The sequence below is a fragment of the Nannobrachium achirus genome (assembly GCF_963921795.1).
Source record: "Nannobrachium achirus genome assembly, chromosome: 12".
Taxonomy (NCBI): Eukaryota; Metazoa; Chordata; class Actinopteri; order Myctophiformes; family Myctophidae; genus Nannobrachium; species Nannobrachium achirus.
The window spans coordinates 64,536,678-64,552,029 of NC_137832.1; the positions used below are offsets into that span (position 1 = coordinate 64,536,678).

Consider the following 15,352-nt stretch of genomic DNA (forward strand, 5'->3'; position numbering starts at 1 on the left):
CACATACAGTATGAAACAGAGCTGATACCTTTAAATGCATTTTGAGGAAAATAATGCAGCTATTTGTACCCTGTATATATACTAGTAAGACACCTGAGGGTGGAATGCGACCTCAGGGTGACATCGCGCCAATTCTTGACCATCTGGCCAACCACAGCGTTTCTCTGACGATTCTAGTTGTTGTCATTCTGGGGGGAGTTTATTCATGTTTTTGTGAGGGTATCAACCCTAGGAGACACGGGGAGAACATGCAAACTCCACAAAGAAAGGCCCTATCGCCAACCCAACCTAGGGTGTGAGCGATTGAAAAAAAAAAAAACATATCTGGAGCGAATCTGTTTGGCCTAAACATGGAGATGTGGAGAACACTATATATGGAGAAAGTCCATTCCATCATGTCATATGGGACTACCGTCATAGACAGTAGCCATTGTTAGGCCAACTCAATGGACTGAGTCAAGCTCAACATTGGGCATTTGGACCTATACATGATGGAATGGACTTTCTCCATATATAGTGTTCTCCACATCTCCATGTTTAGGCCAAACAGATTCGCTCCATTTCTCCATGTATAGGTCCAAATGCCCAACGTTGAGCTTGACAACGAAATGTTCTTAACACAGACGCCCCCATATTTACATATATATATAAAAAGTATGTCATGTGACATCACTTCCTGTACAGACAGTCAGACAGACAGCCATTGACTCCGGCCTAACAATGGCTACTTTCTATGACGGTAGTCCCATATGACATGATGGACTGGACTATCTCCATATATAGTGTTATCCACATTTCGTGTAGCCGCCCTGTACAGGAAGTGATGTCACAACTCGCTGACATCACACTGACATCACAGAGGTTACGGAAGGAAGGTCACTCAAGCGACACGGTTCTTCAGAGTATTATGCGACCTACGGTCGCAATAAAATGTCACAATGCGACATGGCTCTGTTTACACAATGCCGTACCCCCTCCAACTGTATATGTGTTCCCCATCTTTTGTGATACTTGCTTTGGCAATGTAAACGTATGTTTTCTCATGCCAATAAAGCTCCTTTGAATTGAATTGAAAATTGATCTCTTGTCTCATTAGTTGTGGTTGAGAGATAGTAGTAGCTTAATAAACAGGTAACAGTCCAGTAAAATTGATTTGCTGCCAGGGTATTATATGTTGATGAGAAAGAGAGTGCGTAAGTGGTGTGATGTAAGGAATACCAGTGGAACAAGTATTAGCAAACATTACTTCTCTCTCTGTCTGGTCTTGCATTGCATCCTCACCTGATGCAATCATGTTGCCAAGACAACATATTAACCATCCTGACACTTTACCAGTCCCCAAAATAATTCAAACAAATGCTTTATTATTATTATTATTATTATTATTATTATTATTATTATTGAATATTTAGGATAGATTATGTACACATGATAACCAAAATACTAAATGTGCCACGGACAAGTATTGCCACAGACAACGTTTGTCCGTACAGACATGTTGATGACCCCTGCCGATGTAGATCGGCTATTTGAAGTATTTTAAAATGTCTTCCAAAAAGGCAAAGCAGTTTATAGGGATATGGGGTACAGTCAGCTGGGGCATTAAGGCCACTGTGGGCACAAGGCCAAACTGAGGGGCAACGACGGCCATGGCTGAAATTCCTGCCCTGCACGTGACATCACAATATACAGTATAGGCAAACAACACTTACGATTTCACAAGCGCGGTACGCAGTGGCAAGCTTGTCGATCTGCTACTTTAGCTATTTATTTTTCATAAAATGTTTTGAATCCTGAAAAGTAACAGTTTTGGACATACAAGGTTTCCACCCGACAGACGAAATAAGAACATCGCATTTAGAGTTCAACATCAATGGTCAGATGGTATCAAGTGCTGGAGGTTAGAAAGTACCATCTGAAAGTTCAAGCCATCTCTGTTGTCTGGTAAATGTCTGTTATGCAACCCTTTGAAGTCAGGATATCGGGTGCTAATGTCTGGGCCTCCTCCAGATATCGGGTGCTAATGTCTGGGCCTTCTCCAGCTGTGAACAGATAAGATGGTGAAAGGTATCTACCATCGGTACCATGTCCTCTTATCTGTGCTGTCAGGGGATAGAAAACCTTGTATCTCCTCATATCAACTTTTTATTGACCACTGTCTGCTTTTGAACGAAATAACTCTGTTCTGTTTTGGGGATTTTATGTTGATTTTGTGTGTATTTTTATGTGAAAGAGGTGGGGCCATAGTTGTGTCTATGGAGTTAACATTACTCAAATAGACCCTACTTTTTTTTTATAATGTACTTTTTCCACAACACACAGCAAAAGCCATTGGGCTCGGGAATCAAACCTGTGACTCGCTGCATTAGAGCCTTTATGTGGTATGCGCCTTAACCAATAGGCCATTGAAACGCCGCCCATGCTCTTCTATTGATACACATTGACACAAATTTCATCTTAATCTTTAACTATTTAAATTGATTAGTTCGATTAACTGTTGCAACTCATTGCACAACTGAGAGAAAAGTTAGAATCTGGAGATAAGAGGTTTCTGACTGACAGACAGCGAGGATGATGTCCAGTCAGAGAGAGTGGGAGTGGACAGACAGACAGACAGACAGACAGACAGACAGACAGACAGACAGACAGACAGACACTTGGTGATAAAAGCTGGTCTCAGGGACATTGCACTCTGCTCTGCCTGAAGCAAACATCAAAGAATGGCCTTCAAAGTCCAGCCTGAAGTAGCCTTCGCTACGCCTTCACTCTGTCAGTCTGAAAACAAACAGCTACAGCACGCATGTCTGTATTAAACTGTTAGTCTGTTTGGTGGACAGCGCATGAACCCTGTGACTCCTAACAGGAGTGAAGTCAATTCAAACCTTTCCAAACCTGGCAGCCAAATGACTGTGATTGAGCTTTGTTTGCATACGTCTTCTAATTGCAACTGAGGTTGTAATTGGAACTGTGCTAGTGGTGTTGCAAATGCACTACTGATTGCTATAAGCTACATGAATGAGTGTGTGTGTACGTCCGCGTGCGTGCGTGAGTGCGTGCGTGCGTGCGTGCGTGCGTGCGTGCGTGCGTGCGTGCGTGCGTGCGTGCGTGCGTGCGTGCGTGCGTGTCTCTCTGTGTGTAAGACTGTAAAGGTAGCTCTCCACCAAACAGACTAGGGTATTTAAGGAGCCCGTTTCTACTACCGCGACGTGAAGCAGGACTACGGCTGCTATGGCGCAATCACCGTTGCAGTCCAAATCGCTAAGCAAACAGCTGACATCGGCGACAGGGTCCCACCCCTTTTACTGAACGCTTTGGTTCCCATGGCGACGCGTCTATACAACACAACTTTTAGGCGCAACGTGGAAAGGTTCTTTCTCTACACCAAACAGACTACTACTAGGCCTGTCACGATTCATGAAAAAAAAACAATTTAAATCGATTTAATTAGGGGACGTTTCGAATCGATGTTTTAAAAAACGAATCGCGATTCGACCAACGTCCAACGTCAACGTCTAACCCCCCGGCTCCACCGAGCGCGTCGAGCGTCGCGTCAACAGCAACGCTGGGAACGCTCCGGTTTTAATCAATGAAGGGTATTCCTCCACTGGACAGCAACGGCAACGTTGGACGCTCAAGCAGGATGGCTCACTCACTCAAAGCAGGAGCAGAGCAGAGCAGAGCTCTGCGATTTTGATTGACAAAGAGAGCAGTTAGTTGAGTGCTGTGTCATTACTTTGCTGCTACAGAGCATAGCACTAATTAGTGCTAAGGGCTAACAACAACAAGTAAGGCTGGGTGATATTAGGAAAACCTATGATATTCGATAATGTTGTTGAATACCTCGATGTCGATATTACTCGCGATATTAGTAAAACCAATTGCATTATATAATTTTAAAAGTGTTCTGCTTTAGGTCCACTGCCTACCTAACCCAGGGTTAGGTAGGTTTTATTGAAATAACCACACCTGGTTACAGATGGACTGCTTTTTTGCATGTGCTACGTGCATATAGCGTGTCGGTTAGACACATACACCAATACCTCATTTCAAGCCTCATCGTCGATATGTATACCTTGCATGTTGATACCTCCTCCATATCGATATATTTTCGATATATGGCCCAGCCATAGTGTGGAGTACAGTATGAAGTACAGCATGAAGACGTATGAACTCACCAGCAGGATGTTGAAGATGACGTAGAGGATCAACATCCACAGAGACCGGTAGCCCATATGGAGCCCCGCCCACAGCCACACCACAGAGATCAGCAGGAACAGGTAGAGGACCATGGGCACCTCTGAAACACACACACACACACACACACACACACACACATTTTTTATTTAACCTTTATTTAAAGGTATATTCAGTGATTGTATTTCATTCAAATAAAAATATAATTGGTACATTTTCCATTCATTCTCCTCACTAGAATGTGTGCTGACCATATAAGGACTTCCACCATGGCCCGTGTTACGAGCATAGCTAGATTCCGTTTTCAGAGGTGGCCAGCCAGTCCTCGACCAATCAGGGTAGAGTATGGCCGTAGTTATGTTATGATGTTTAGTTATGATGGTCAAAATAATACGTTTTGAGAACCACAGTCACTCTGAATTAAGAACGTCTGCTAAATGCCTCGATTGTAAACTACTGAACTCCTAAAATGCCACAGTCTGGTAGTAAATCAGTATCATACATATCCTGAAGCTGGAGATGTAGGCCTACCGATATTCAGTGATTGGGTCTAATGATCAAAATGAGAACATTATAATGGTGTAAAAAATCTATAAAAAACTAAAAATTTCCAAGGAACAAGATGGCCCCCGGCCACTTTCATTATCACTGAATACACTTTTAACCAGTAAAAGCACTTTGAGACAAAGTCTCTTTTGCAAGTGGGAACTGGCCAAGAGGCAGAAATAAAAATTACACACTCTTTGCTGCACATATCATACATGACACAAACAACAAAAATAAAACATCCATGATACACCATAAATACCTAAAATCTCCAAGGTGATACAAATGTACACAATATGAAAGCTAGTTTACATACATCAGGTAGAAATACACACTCAGAGTGCAACCAGTACCCCAAATAAGGACAAAACCTACTGAGAAACTAGTAAACATCCGAGCCCAAGTGGTGTTTGTATATCTAGAGTGATTCTCTTACAGCTTCTCAGAGGAATTAGCAGGGCCATATTGATGCATGCAACAGCAAAATGATATACAAAACAGAATACATTTATCATTACTTCTATACGCTTTCTGGCTGAAGAAGTACGAGAAGAAGGAGCCTAATGCAAAATTAGCATTTCTTTTAGCGCATCACTGTGCAATGAGCTTGTAGATCTGCTATTTTTGGGCAAATCTAAATTTGCGCAAATCTTTGAATATAATATACCGTATATATAAGAGAAAAATCATAACTCAAATCTTTTCTAATCTATGGTAACTGGCACAACATATGTTTTGAAATGGGGGGTCCGCGGTCAAATGCATATCATTTTGGGATGTCCTTGACATGAAAAACTTTGAGAACCACCGTTTCTCAGGCCAAGGACCCCCCGGCTGAGAGTGAGATGTTTTTCAGGTCAAGGACCCCCTATAGCTGAGAGTGAGATGTTTTTCAGGTCAAGGACCCCCTATAGCTGAGAGTGAGATGTTTCTCAGGTCAAGGACCCCCTATAGCTGAGAGTGAGATGTTTCTCAGGTCAAGGACCCCCTATAGCTGAGAGTGAGATGTGTTTCAGGTCAAGGACCCCCTATAGCTGAGAGTGAGATGTTTCTCAGGCCAAGGACCCCCTATAGCTGAGAGTGAGATGAAGAAAGATTCATGTTCATGTGTGACATTTAACCGCTGAAAACATTAATACTTAGTAAAACTTGACCTTTGGCTCTGTACTTGGTCTGCTCTTTTTACAACAAACCCCTTTGCCAAAAATAGCCGATCTACAAGCTCACAACGCAAAAAAAATAAAAAATTCTATCACACAAAGATTTGACAGTGCTTAAGTACAGTACTTAGTATCTTTCCACCAGTGGCAGTGGGTAGCAGAGAGTTTTCCACAGAGGATAGGAGGCCTCAGGGCCTGATTATTATGGAGCTACTCTTTAATCACAGCCTGGCTTCACTGCAGAGCAGAGGATTTGGCACACGAGCCAACGGTTTGGACCAGACTGACCTGGAAACAGTGACGTGCAGAGAACATTAGAGAGGCAGGGGCTGACATTTTTAAAAAGGCCTCTTGGTGAAAATATTGAAAATAGCAGACCTCCAAGCTCACAATGTGAGCTTGGAGGTCGGCTATTTTCGGTGCTTGATAACACACTGAACTAAGCATTATCAAGTCAATACTGGAGATGTGGCGTAACGGCATGGATTTCTACACACAGAGGGCAATTCTCTTGAATGCTGCCTTCAGGTGTGTCATGGAAAGAGGGGGCATTTGCATTTCTTTCACCACAGTGAAAACTGCATTCATGGTCTGGAGAGGGCACTTTTTACAGACAGATAAAAGGGCAGGGGATCAAGCCCCCTTTGACGTCTACTGTATGTGTGCACACACGCACACGCACGTACACTTAGAAATGAGGTCAATCATATACACAAACCTGTATACTCTTTCTCTCTCTCTCACAGACACACACACACACACACACACACACACACACACACACACACACACACACACACACACACACACACACACACACACACACACACACACACACACACACACACACATTTTAGTACTGTACACACATACCGCAGCTTAGCCAGCATATCGTCGCGGTCGGGTAGAGACCTCTCATCTCCGTGATATTACTTTTTGTGTTCATAAATGAACGCCCTACAATACTTGATCATACCATCATAGCGTCACACAAAAAGCATCCAAAGTAGCAGATCTACAAGCTCGTTTAAATTTGAATCCTGAAAAAAAAGAAAAAGAGAACAGCTAGGCAGTAGGCAGCACTCACTGCTAAAAATGCACAGAACTTGCCAAAAATGCTAATAAACAGCTTTCCACTCCATATGCCAATAATCTTTCAGATAAATCCTCTCCCTAGCGTACATTGATCGGTACGTGTGCCACAGTGTGACATCATCACCTTCATTTCTATTCTTGATTCTGGAAATTCCGTCCGTCTGTCTGGGCTACGTAATCGTGACTACAGATCCCATAGCTCGGCACCCCGACTAGTGTTATTATGCAGTTTGTGAAGATTTGCCAAAAGCACAAATAAACAGCTTAAATGTGGAAGAATCTGCTTCAGTCCCTGCCAGTATAAAGGCTCAAACCCAGGGTGAATTCACACTAAGGTCCCATGCAGGTGCGGATCCTTGTGTGAAAGTGTACTCATAATCATTGCGACCGTAGGTCCCAGTTAACTATGAAAACCGTCACATCGTGTCCGTATGTGAGTAATGTCTATAGCTGCTGACCTGTTTGTTGACATTGTGACATCACATTGTTGTGACATCACCTCATCAAAGATCAAACCCTGGATATCGATACATGGAGACGACTGGTTCATCAACTAGATCTCCATATATGGAGCTGACCTCTACATCTGAGTCCCAGATGATGCCCTGTTAGGGCAACCACACTAAATTAATCCCTTTTATCCCCATCAATATTAAGCCCATATATGGGAATGACCATACAATAGCTTCTGACCTGTTTGTTGACATTGTGACATCACATTGTGGTGAAATCACCTCATCAAAGTACATGGAGACGACTGGATCATCACCTATATGTAGATCTCCATATATGGAGCTAACCTCTACATCTGATTCCCAGATGATGCCCTGTTAGGGCAACCACACTAATAGAATCCCTTTCATGCCATCAATATTAAGCCCATATTGCGTGACCTCGCCCGTTAGGGTCGCTTTTCGCCCTTAGGCGTTTTACTGGCATATAATCTTTATATTTATCACATGAGTGACACCTGGGTTGTACCTTCTGATTCTACTTTGAATGTTGACATGAAACAAACATCTGGCTAGTGTTTGAAAAGCACAAGCGTGAAAAAAAATCACAATGTGTAGCGAGCGCTGCTGCTATTAGACAAGGATAAAGATATGTCACTGTCACGCGGTAATGGCAAACAACGTTCCATTGCGATGTTTCAAAGACCGTCAGCACACACTGCTATACTTGTGAACTTTTATTATTACTCAACTCAAGACAACGTCAGGAACTCAGTCAAACTTTATTATTCGCTCTAAACTCTCGACAACTGACTCTTCTTGTGTCACATGACATTCTCTATCAGCCAAAGCCCCCCTGAAGCACCCAATCACTATTAAAGTTGAATATAAGTGTACTTGGGTACACGGAAGAATCGCTGGCCAATGGAGATAGAGGGGGCAATGGTACTCTGGAACGATTCGAATCAATCGGACCCAGTCTGAAGAATCGGCCCTTAGAATCTTTACCCTTTCTGAATAGATTGTCAGACTGCAGTATGTTCCACCCCACTCCTCTTTTATTCCCTCATATCCATTAGAGGACAGAACAAGGCCCTGCCATTCAGACCATCAAGCCGTTCACTTGAGTCATAAGAGTGGAGAGAGAGAGGGATGGTTCATTAATGCCTGGCACGTTGGCACGTTGGCACGTTGGCACGTTGGCACGTCGGGCTGCAGGGAAAACAATGAGCTGTTACGCAACGACTAGTCCCACAGCTGTTGGGATCATCAGTCCAGAGAGCCCGGAGGTACCGAGTGATCTGATCTATTCTACAGTCCCTATCAAACTGGACCACATTAAAGGACAACTTTGGTTTTTTACAACAAGGGTTCATATTTTAGATTGTAATTAGAGAAAAGAAAAAGTGAGTGTTAAAATGTTTTCATTTGCTTCGTTCTATTGTTTTATTGTGTTTACCGTGCTAAAATGTGGGGCATGTGTACGCATGGGGGCATGTGTACAAGTGGCTAAATATGTATTTTTAGACACAATAAGCCAGCAGTTTCTTTATTGCTATTTACAGTAACACTTCTAGCCCCCATAAGTCACATCCAACCATGAAAGGTTGCGTTTCATCTTGGGAATGAGCTTATTCTGTGTAAAATGACATATTTAGGCACTTGTACGCATGCCCCCAACCACTGAAATAAGAATATCTAAAACAATAGAAAGAAGTGAATTAAATAATTTTAACACTCATATTTTATATTCTTTAATTACAATCTAAAATATGAGCCCTTGTTGTAAAAAACTAAAGTTGTCCTTTAACTGTACCGTAGTGATCTGATCTACAGTCCATATCAAACTGGACCACATTAACTGTACCATAGTGATCTGATCTACAGTCCATATCAAACTGGACCACATTAACTGTATGTACCGTAGTGATCTGATCTACAGTCCATATCAAACTGGACCACATTAACTGTACCGTAGTGATCTGATCTACAGTCCATATCAAACTGGACCACATTAACTGCACCGTAGTGATCTGATCTACAGTCCCTATCAAACTGGACCACATTAACTGTACATCTCTAGATTGTTCTCTAGCACTGAAATAGACCTGCAATACATGAGAGATGCAGCTGTCTTCTTCAGCCACGGATAATAGATTTCATGCCTCACAACGGGTGCTACACTAGAATGTTGCGTGCAGTACTCAACATCAACAGGAGTGCACATGTTACAAACGAGAGCCTGTATGAGGGAATACCAAAGGTAAGCGAGAAAATTGCCACCAGAAGAATGAGACTAGCAGGACACTGCCAAAGACACCAGGAGCTTCCAGCCAGCAAATTGGTACTGTGGGAGCCAACACACGGGCACCGGCCGCGAGGACGTCCCACAAAAACATACGTGGACATACTCAAGGAAGACGTAGGGACACAGAACACCAATGAGCTGGCCAGATGTATGGAGAACCGAGATGACTGGAAACAACGATGGAGGGCTCGTCTGAGGACGACCTAGATAGATATGCCTCACAAATCTGTGAAGAGATATTTAGCTATATTTCCGTCCATGTCTTAAGGTGGTTGCACACTGCTGCGTTTTTCGGGCCGAATATCGGGGTGAATTTCGGAGCGCGTGAATAAAAAAATCAACCTCACGTTATGTCAGTCACGTTTGCACACTGCCGTCCGTTTCGCGCACCACTCGGTCCCTTGCTCTCTCTATCTCTCTCTCTCTCCTTGCCCTGAAAAACGCATTTCGCAACGAAAAACGCAGCAGTGTGCAACCAGCTTTACCCCTCGTCCCTAAACCTCTTTGACCTTTTTTTTACTATTTTGAAAAACATTTTTAAGTACTTCAAATATAGCCAATCTACATCAACACGTGGTGAGCTTGTAGATCAGCTATTTGAAATATTTAAAAATGTTTTTCAAAAGAGTAAAAAAGGGCAAAGACGTTTAAGGATAGGGGATGAGGGAGGGATGGAAATAGAGATCTTGGTTGTACAGGGTTTAGACCAAGTCTACACCCTGTGGGACCCCGGGCCACAACGTCTACACCCTGTGGGACCCCGGGCCACAACGTATATGGGGGTTTAAGTGGTCACATTTATACCCGTGGACACCTGAAGGTTTCCTTTCAAGCTGAATTGACAAGTTTGGGCCAAGTTTGTCCTTATATTGTGCAAGTGTAGACGGTGTGCAGGTCATTTCTATCGTATCCTCCTGACAGAACAGAAAGATGAAAGAACAACAAAATAAAAACTAGACTAAAACTTTAGGGAGGGACTAGTGGAGAAGAGAGTCATTTTATGTTTGGTTGCTCTCAGGTGTTGCATGCTGAAAATAGCAGATCTACAAGCTCACAACGCGTCGCAGCGTATTTTCAGCACACAACCAAGTGTAAAATCAGTCATTACGATGCCATCAAGGCCTGCCAAAATACATCTTATGATATTTAGTCGACTAAAATTAGACTAAAACTAAGACTTTTTGGACTAAATTATGACTAAAACTAAAAGACATTTTATTCAAAAGACCATGACTAAAACTAAATCAAAATTGTCAAAAACAACACTGGCTCAAACGAGTCCTTCAAGTGCTTTATGAACACAGCCTGACAAGTAAACACATGTGAAGAAAGTACCAAAGACAGAGCATTGATTGCAACAGACGATCAAAATCATTCGCTAATCCACAGTGGTGTCTGGTGTGTCTCAGTGTGTGTGTGTGTGTGTGTGTGTGTGTGTGTGTGTGTGTGTGTGTGTGTGTGTGTGTGTGTGTGTGTGTGTGTGTGAGAGAGAGACAGAGAGTCAGAGAAAGAGAAAGAGAAAGACAGATAGCGCTGGTACGTAAGCTGACATTTACCTTTCTATCTGTGAGCTTCCTGAGAACATGATGTACTGTACCATTCATCACACACACAAGCACACACACACACACACACACACACACACACACACACACACACACACACACACACACACACACACACACACACACACACACACACACACACACACACACACACACACACACACACACACACACACACACACACGCGTGCGTGCGTGCTTGTGCATCAGCCTTTGTGTTAGGGGGGCTAATAGGCTTTCTATTTGCAGGATTCAATCTGCACCGGTCGAACCCATTGACCAAACGTTTGTGCTCTGAACGTCGCCTGAGTCCCATGGCGCTCTGAGGAGGGTCTGTACGTACGGTATGCACGAGCCACGTGAAGCTGAGCTCATCGACTGAACATTGTCTGAACGCTGTGTGTGTGTGTGTGTGTGTGTGTGTGTGTGTGTGTGTGTGTGTGTGTGTGTGTGTGTGTGTGTGTGTGTGTGTGTGTGTATGCTTCGAGGGCCTGCACGTGAGTGTATTGATGATGAGGTGCGACGAAGGAGCGGTGATTTGAATAGTGTTTGTGCGGCCGACACCGTAGTCACGCTGGTCAGACATGTTCCAATCCACACTTGAAATGTTCCACTATGACAATAAAAAAAGACATTAGCATAAAACATGAATCGATGTGATATCAATGAAATAAAATGAATCCAGTTCAACGGAAGTAGTAGCATAATGTGGTCACCGACTCAAATACGACCCCTCCTGCTCACTCGGGTCAGCTAACTGTCAGAACATTCCCTAAAACAGAGGTCTTCAACAGGGGGTCTGGGACCCCTACCTAGGGGGTCCTCAGAGTTACTAAAGGGGGTCCTCCAAATCTCTGTGTGACTTTTTTTTCTCCTTTTTTAAATTAACCACTTGAACCCTAACGTCCGATACTCTGAGAACTTTAGCCAAAAATAGCTGATCTACAAGCTCGCCGCCTCGCGTTGCTTGTAGATCGGCTATTTTTGAAGAGGTTTGGTGTAGAGGAGAAAAAAAGAGTAGACTAAGTACAGAGTGAAAGGTCAAGTTAATTAAGTATTGACGGTTTAAGTGGTTAAATATCTGACATTGACATGAATCCAAATTGACATGAATCCAAAATACTGATGATTGTGCTGTCAAACAATGAAACTATATGGAGTCATGGGGGTCCCTGCTTCATCTCTCTCTCTCAACTAAGGGGTCCTTGGCCTGAAAACCTTGAAGACCCCTGCTCTACAGTCTGTGTGATGTATTACTAAGCAGAAGTGGAACCAGGAGGATGAAAGCTCATCCGTCCTTCCAAACACCAATATGGATTCCTCCACCTCCACCTCCTCCCTGGCTCTTTATTGACTCCACCATGCCTTAAAGGGCCAACATCATAATCTGTCAGCACCACTGCCCTAGCAGTGCCCTGGCCTGGCCCTATACTAGTTTGGCCTGCCCTGCCCTGGTCTGGCCTCCCTGGCTGTGCGTAGGTGTCTGGCTGGTGATATGTAGGCCACTAGGCCATCCTCGTATAAATCCACTTCACAAGTAGGCTGGAAACACAGGGGGCACGGGCCCGGGTTTGGACAGAGCCCACCTCGTATAGAGGTGACACTTCCACCACCCTGTCAATGCCACTGCGCTCGCTCTCTCTGTCTCTGTCTCTGTCTCTCTCTCTCTCTCTCTCTCTCTCTCTCTCTCTCTCTCTCTCTCTCTCTCTCTCTCTCTCTCTCTCTCTCTCTCTGAATGAGACTTCCTATGGATCCCCCACAGGCCTAGGATTATTGAATGCTTTAACTGTTGAAAAATAGCAGATATACAAGCTCACAGCGCGGCACTGAGTGCCATGCTGTGAGCTTGTAGATCTACTATTTTTGAAAAAGACGTGAAAATGTGTGCAAATCTTTGAATATATGTATTTTTAAAGCGAATGTCTGTAACTCAAATTTGGCTGGAACTAGTCCCTGGAACTAAGTATTTTGAGATGGGGGTCCGTGGCCAAATAAATATCATTTTGGGGGTCCTTGACATGAAAAGGTTTGAGAACCACTGACATAGCAGTCTCTCAAGAACAGACTAACTGAGCTCCAGTTAAGTGAAAAGGACCTTTTCTTTGACGATGGCGAGCCAGATTGCTGTCATAGAAACATAGGGTTTTTCAAAAAATCAAAAGACCCTCGGGTCAAAATTCTAACTTTCACGATTTTTCAAAAATAGCAGATCTACAAGCTCGCAGCGCTGCACTCGGTGTCACTCAAAAGCATCAAAAGTAGCAGATCCACAAGCTGGAAACGAAGCCACGTGTTTCCAGTAGTTTGGAGCTTTTGATGGTTTTGAATTGAAATCCTGAAAAGTAAACCGTTTTGGACATATGCGGTTTCTACCTACGCTAAACCGTGTTAGTACCTCCTCCTCTCTGTCTCTCTCTTTGATAACTTGCGTGTCGTCTTCACCCTGAAGAGTTCTTCTTTCTCGTCTGTGTTTGCCTTTCGTCTCGTCTTTTATCGCTCACACTCTCCTCGTCTCACTCAGGTGAGAGTTTGCTCTGCGTTCATAAATCTGTCATCCTTCTGAAGTCACGTGTTTCATTTCAGCTGTAGACACAGACTACACACACACACACACACATACGCATGTGCACACGCACACTTTCTCTCTTTTTCCATAAGTCTATCTCTCTCACATCTGTCTGCCTCTCCTCCATCCATCTCTGGTTGTGTTTTTCCCTCAGACTAAGCACATTCCTGCCTGTGGATCCTACAGGGTAGAGCAGGGGTGTCGCTCCTAATTCTGGGCCCTGGGTACAAGGATTCACTGCGGGCCCCCCATGAATGTTCTTCATAGGGGGAGGGGGTTTAACTCATTTAGACTGGGAACTCATTATTTTGTGCTTTAAACTATTGAAAAATAGCAGATATACAAGCACACAGCTCACTCTATGTCATTGGTGCTCAAACCTTTTCATGTGAAGGACCCCCAAAATCATATGTATTTGGCCACAGTCGCTTAAAAAATACATTTATTCAAAGATTTGCAAACATTATCACGACTTTACAAAAATAGCAGATCTACAAGCTTGCAGCGCGGCACTCGGTGCTGCGCTGTGAGCTTGTATATATCTGCTATTTTTCAATAGCTAAAGTATAAAATAAGATCACTCCACCCTGGGCCCTAGTAACTCAGTCCCACTTTCCTCCCCCTTGTGACGCCCCTGCATGTACCACTGGAACCCCCAACGGCTGGCTGGCTGCAGCAGTGGAAAAGCACTCTCATTTCTTTACTTAAGTAAAAGTATCAATTCTGAAATGTAGACACACTCTGCTAAGTCTGTTAAGTCCCATATCCTAAATGTGCTTGTGTAAAAGTACAAAAGTTAAAGCACCAAAAGTAGAAAGTATTCATTGTGCCGAATTTCCCATTTCCCAAGTTTTCAAATGGAAGAAATATATAAAAAGCTTTTGAAAATAGCAGATCTAGACACTCACGACGTTTCAAGATGCTACACGTTGTGAGCTAGTAGATGGGCTGTTTTTAAATATACCTGTATGTAGAGCTTAAATGCAGTGTTGCCGTAGTCTTGGGTCGCGTGCCCCCGACGACCCATATCTTTTCTGAGCCAGTGTCCCACCTCGACAACTGTGTTAACAAAGAAACGAGCCTGGGCGCCCGTTGGCCTAGTGGTCAAGGCGCATACCACATACTAGGCTATGATGCCTGCTGGCGTTGCCGGTTCGATTCCCGATCCGGGTCATTTCCCATCTCTCTCCCCATTTCCTGTTAGTCTAAGGCATAAAAAGCCCAAAAACACATTTTAAGAAAAAAAAAAAGAAACAAGCCTATATGCATATCAATAGACCTGTATAGTAGGTGTTGAGCAACGTTCGCGACCCCCCAAACATTGAATCACCACTGACTGCCCCACAGCTTAAATGGTTAATGTATGTTTAATTAAAAAAATATATAGTAGAGTATATAAATTGTACTTGAATACAGTACTTGAGTAAATGTACTCAGTTACTTTCCACCACAGCTGTGTGGCTGGCT

The 15,352-nt window shown here is 43.5% G+C and overlaps 1 protein-coding gene across 1 annotated transcript in view; it reads right to left on the reverse strand.

Moving 5' to 3' along the window:
- adgrv1 (adhesion G protein-coupled receptor V1) overlaps positions 1 to 15,352 on the reverse strand; it is a gene marked incomplete at both ends in the record, with an annotated part of 385,866 nt that overhangs the window by 40,304 nt on the left and 330,210 nt on the right. The window contains one exon of the mRNA XM_080738840.1: positions 4,176 to 4,297. Coding sequence (XP_080594966.1) covers positions 4,176 to 4,297 — 122 coding nt within the window. The remainder of the gene's footprint in view (positions 1 to 4,175; positions 4,298 to 15,352) is intronic.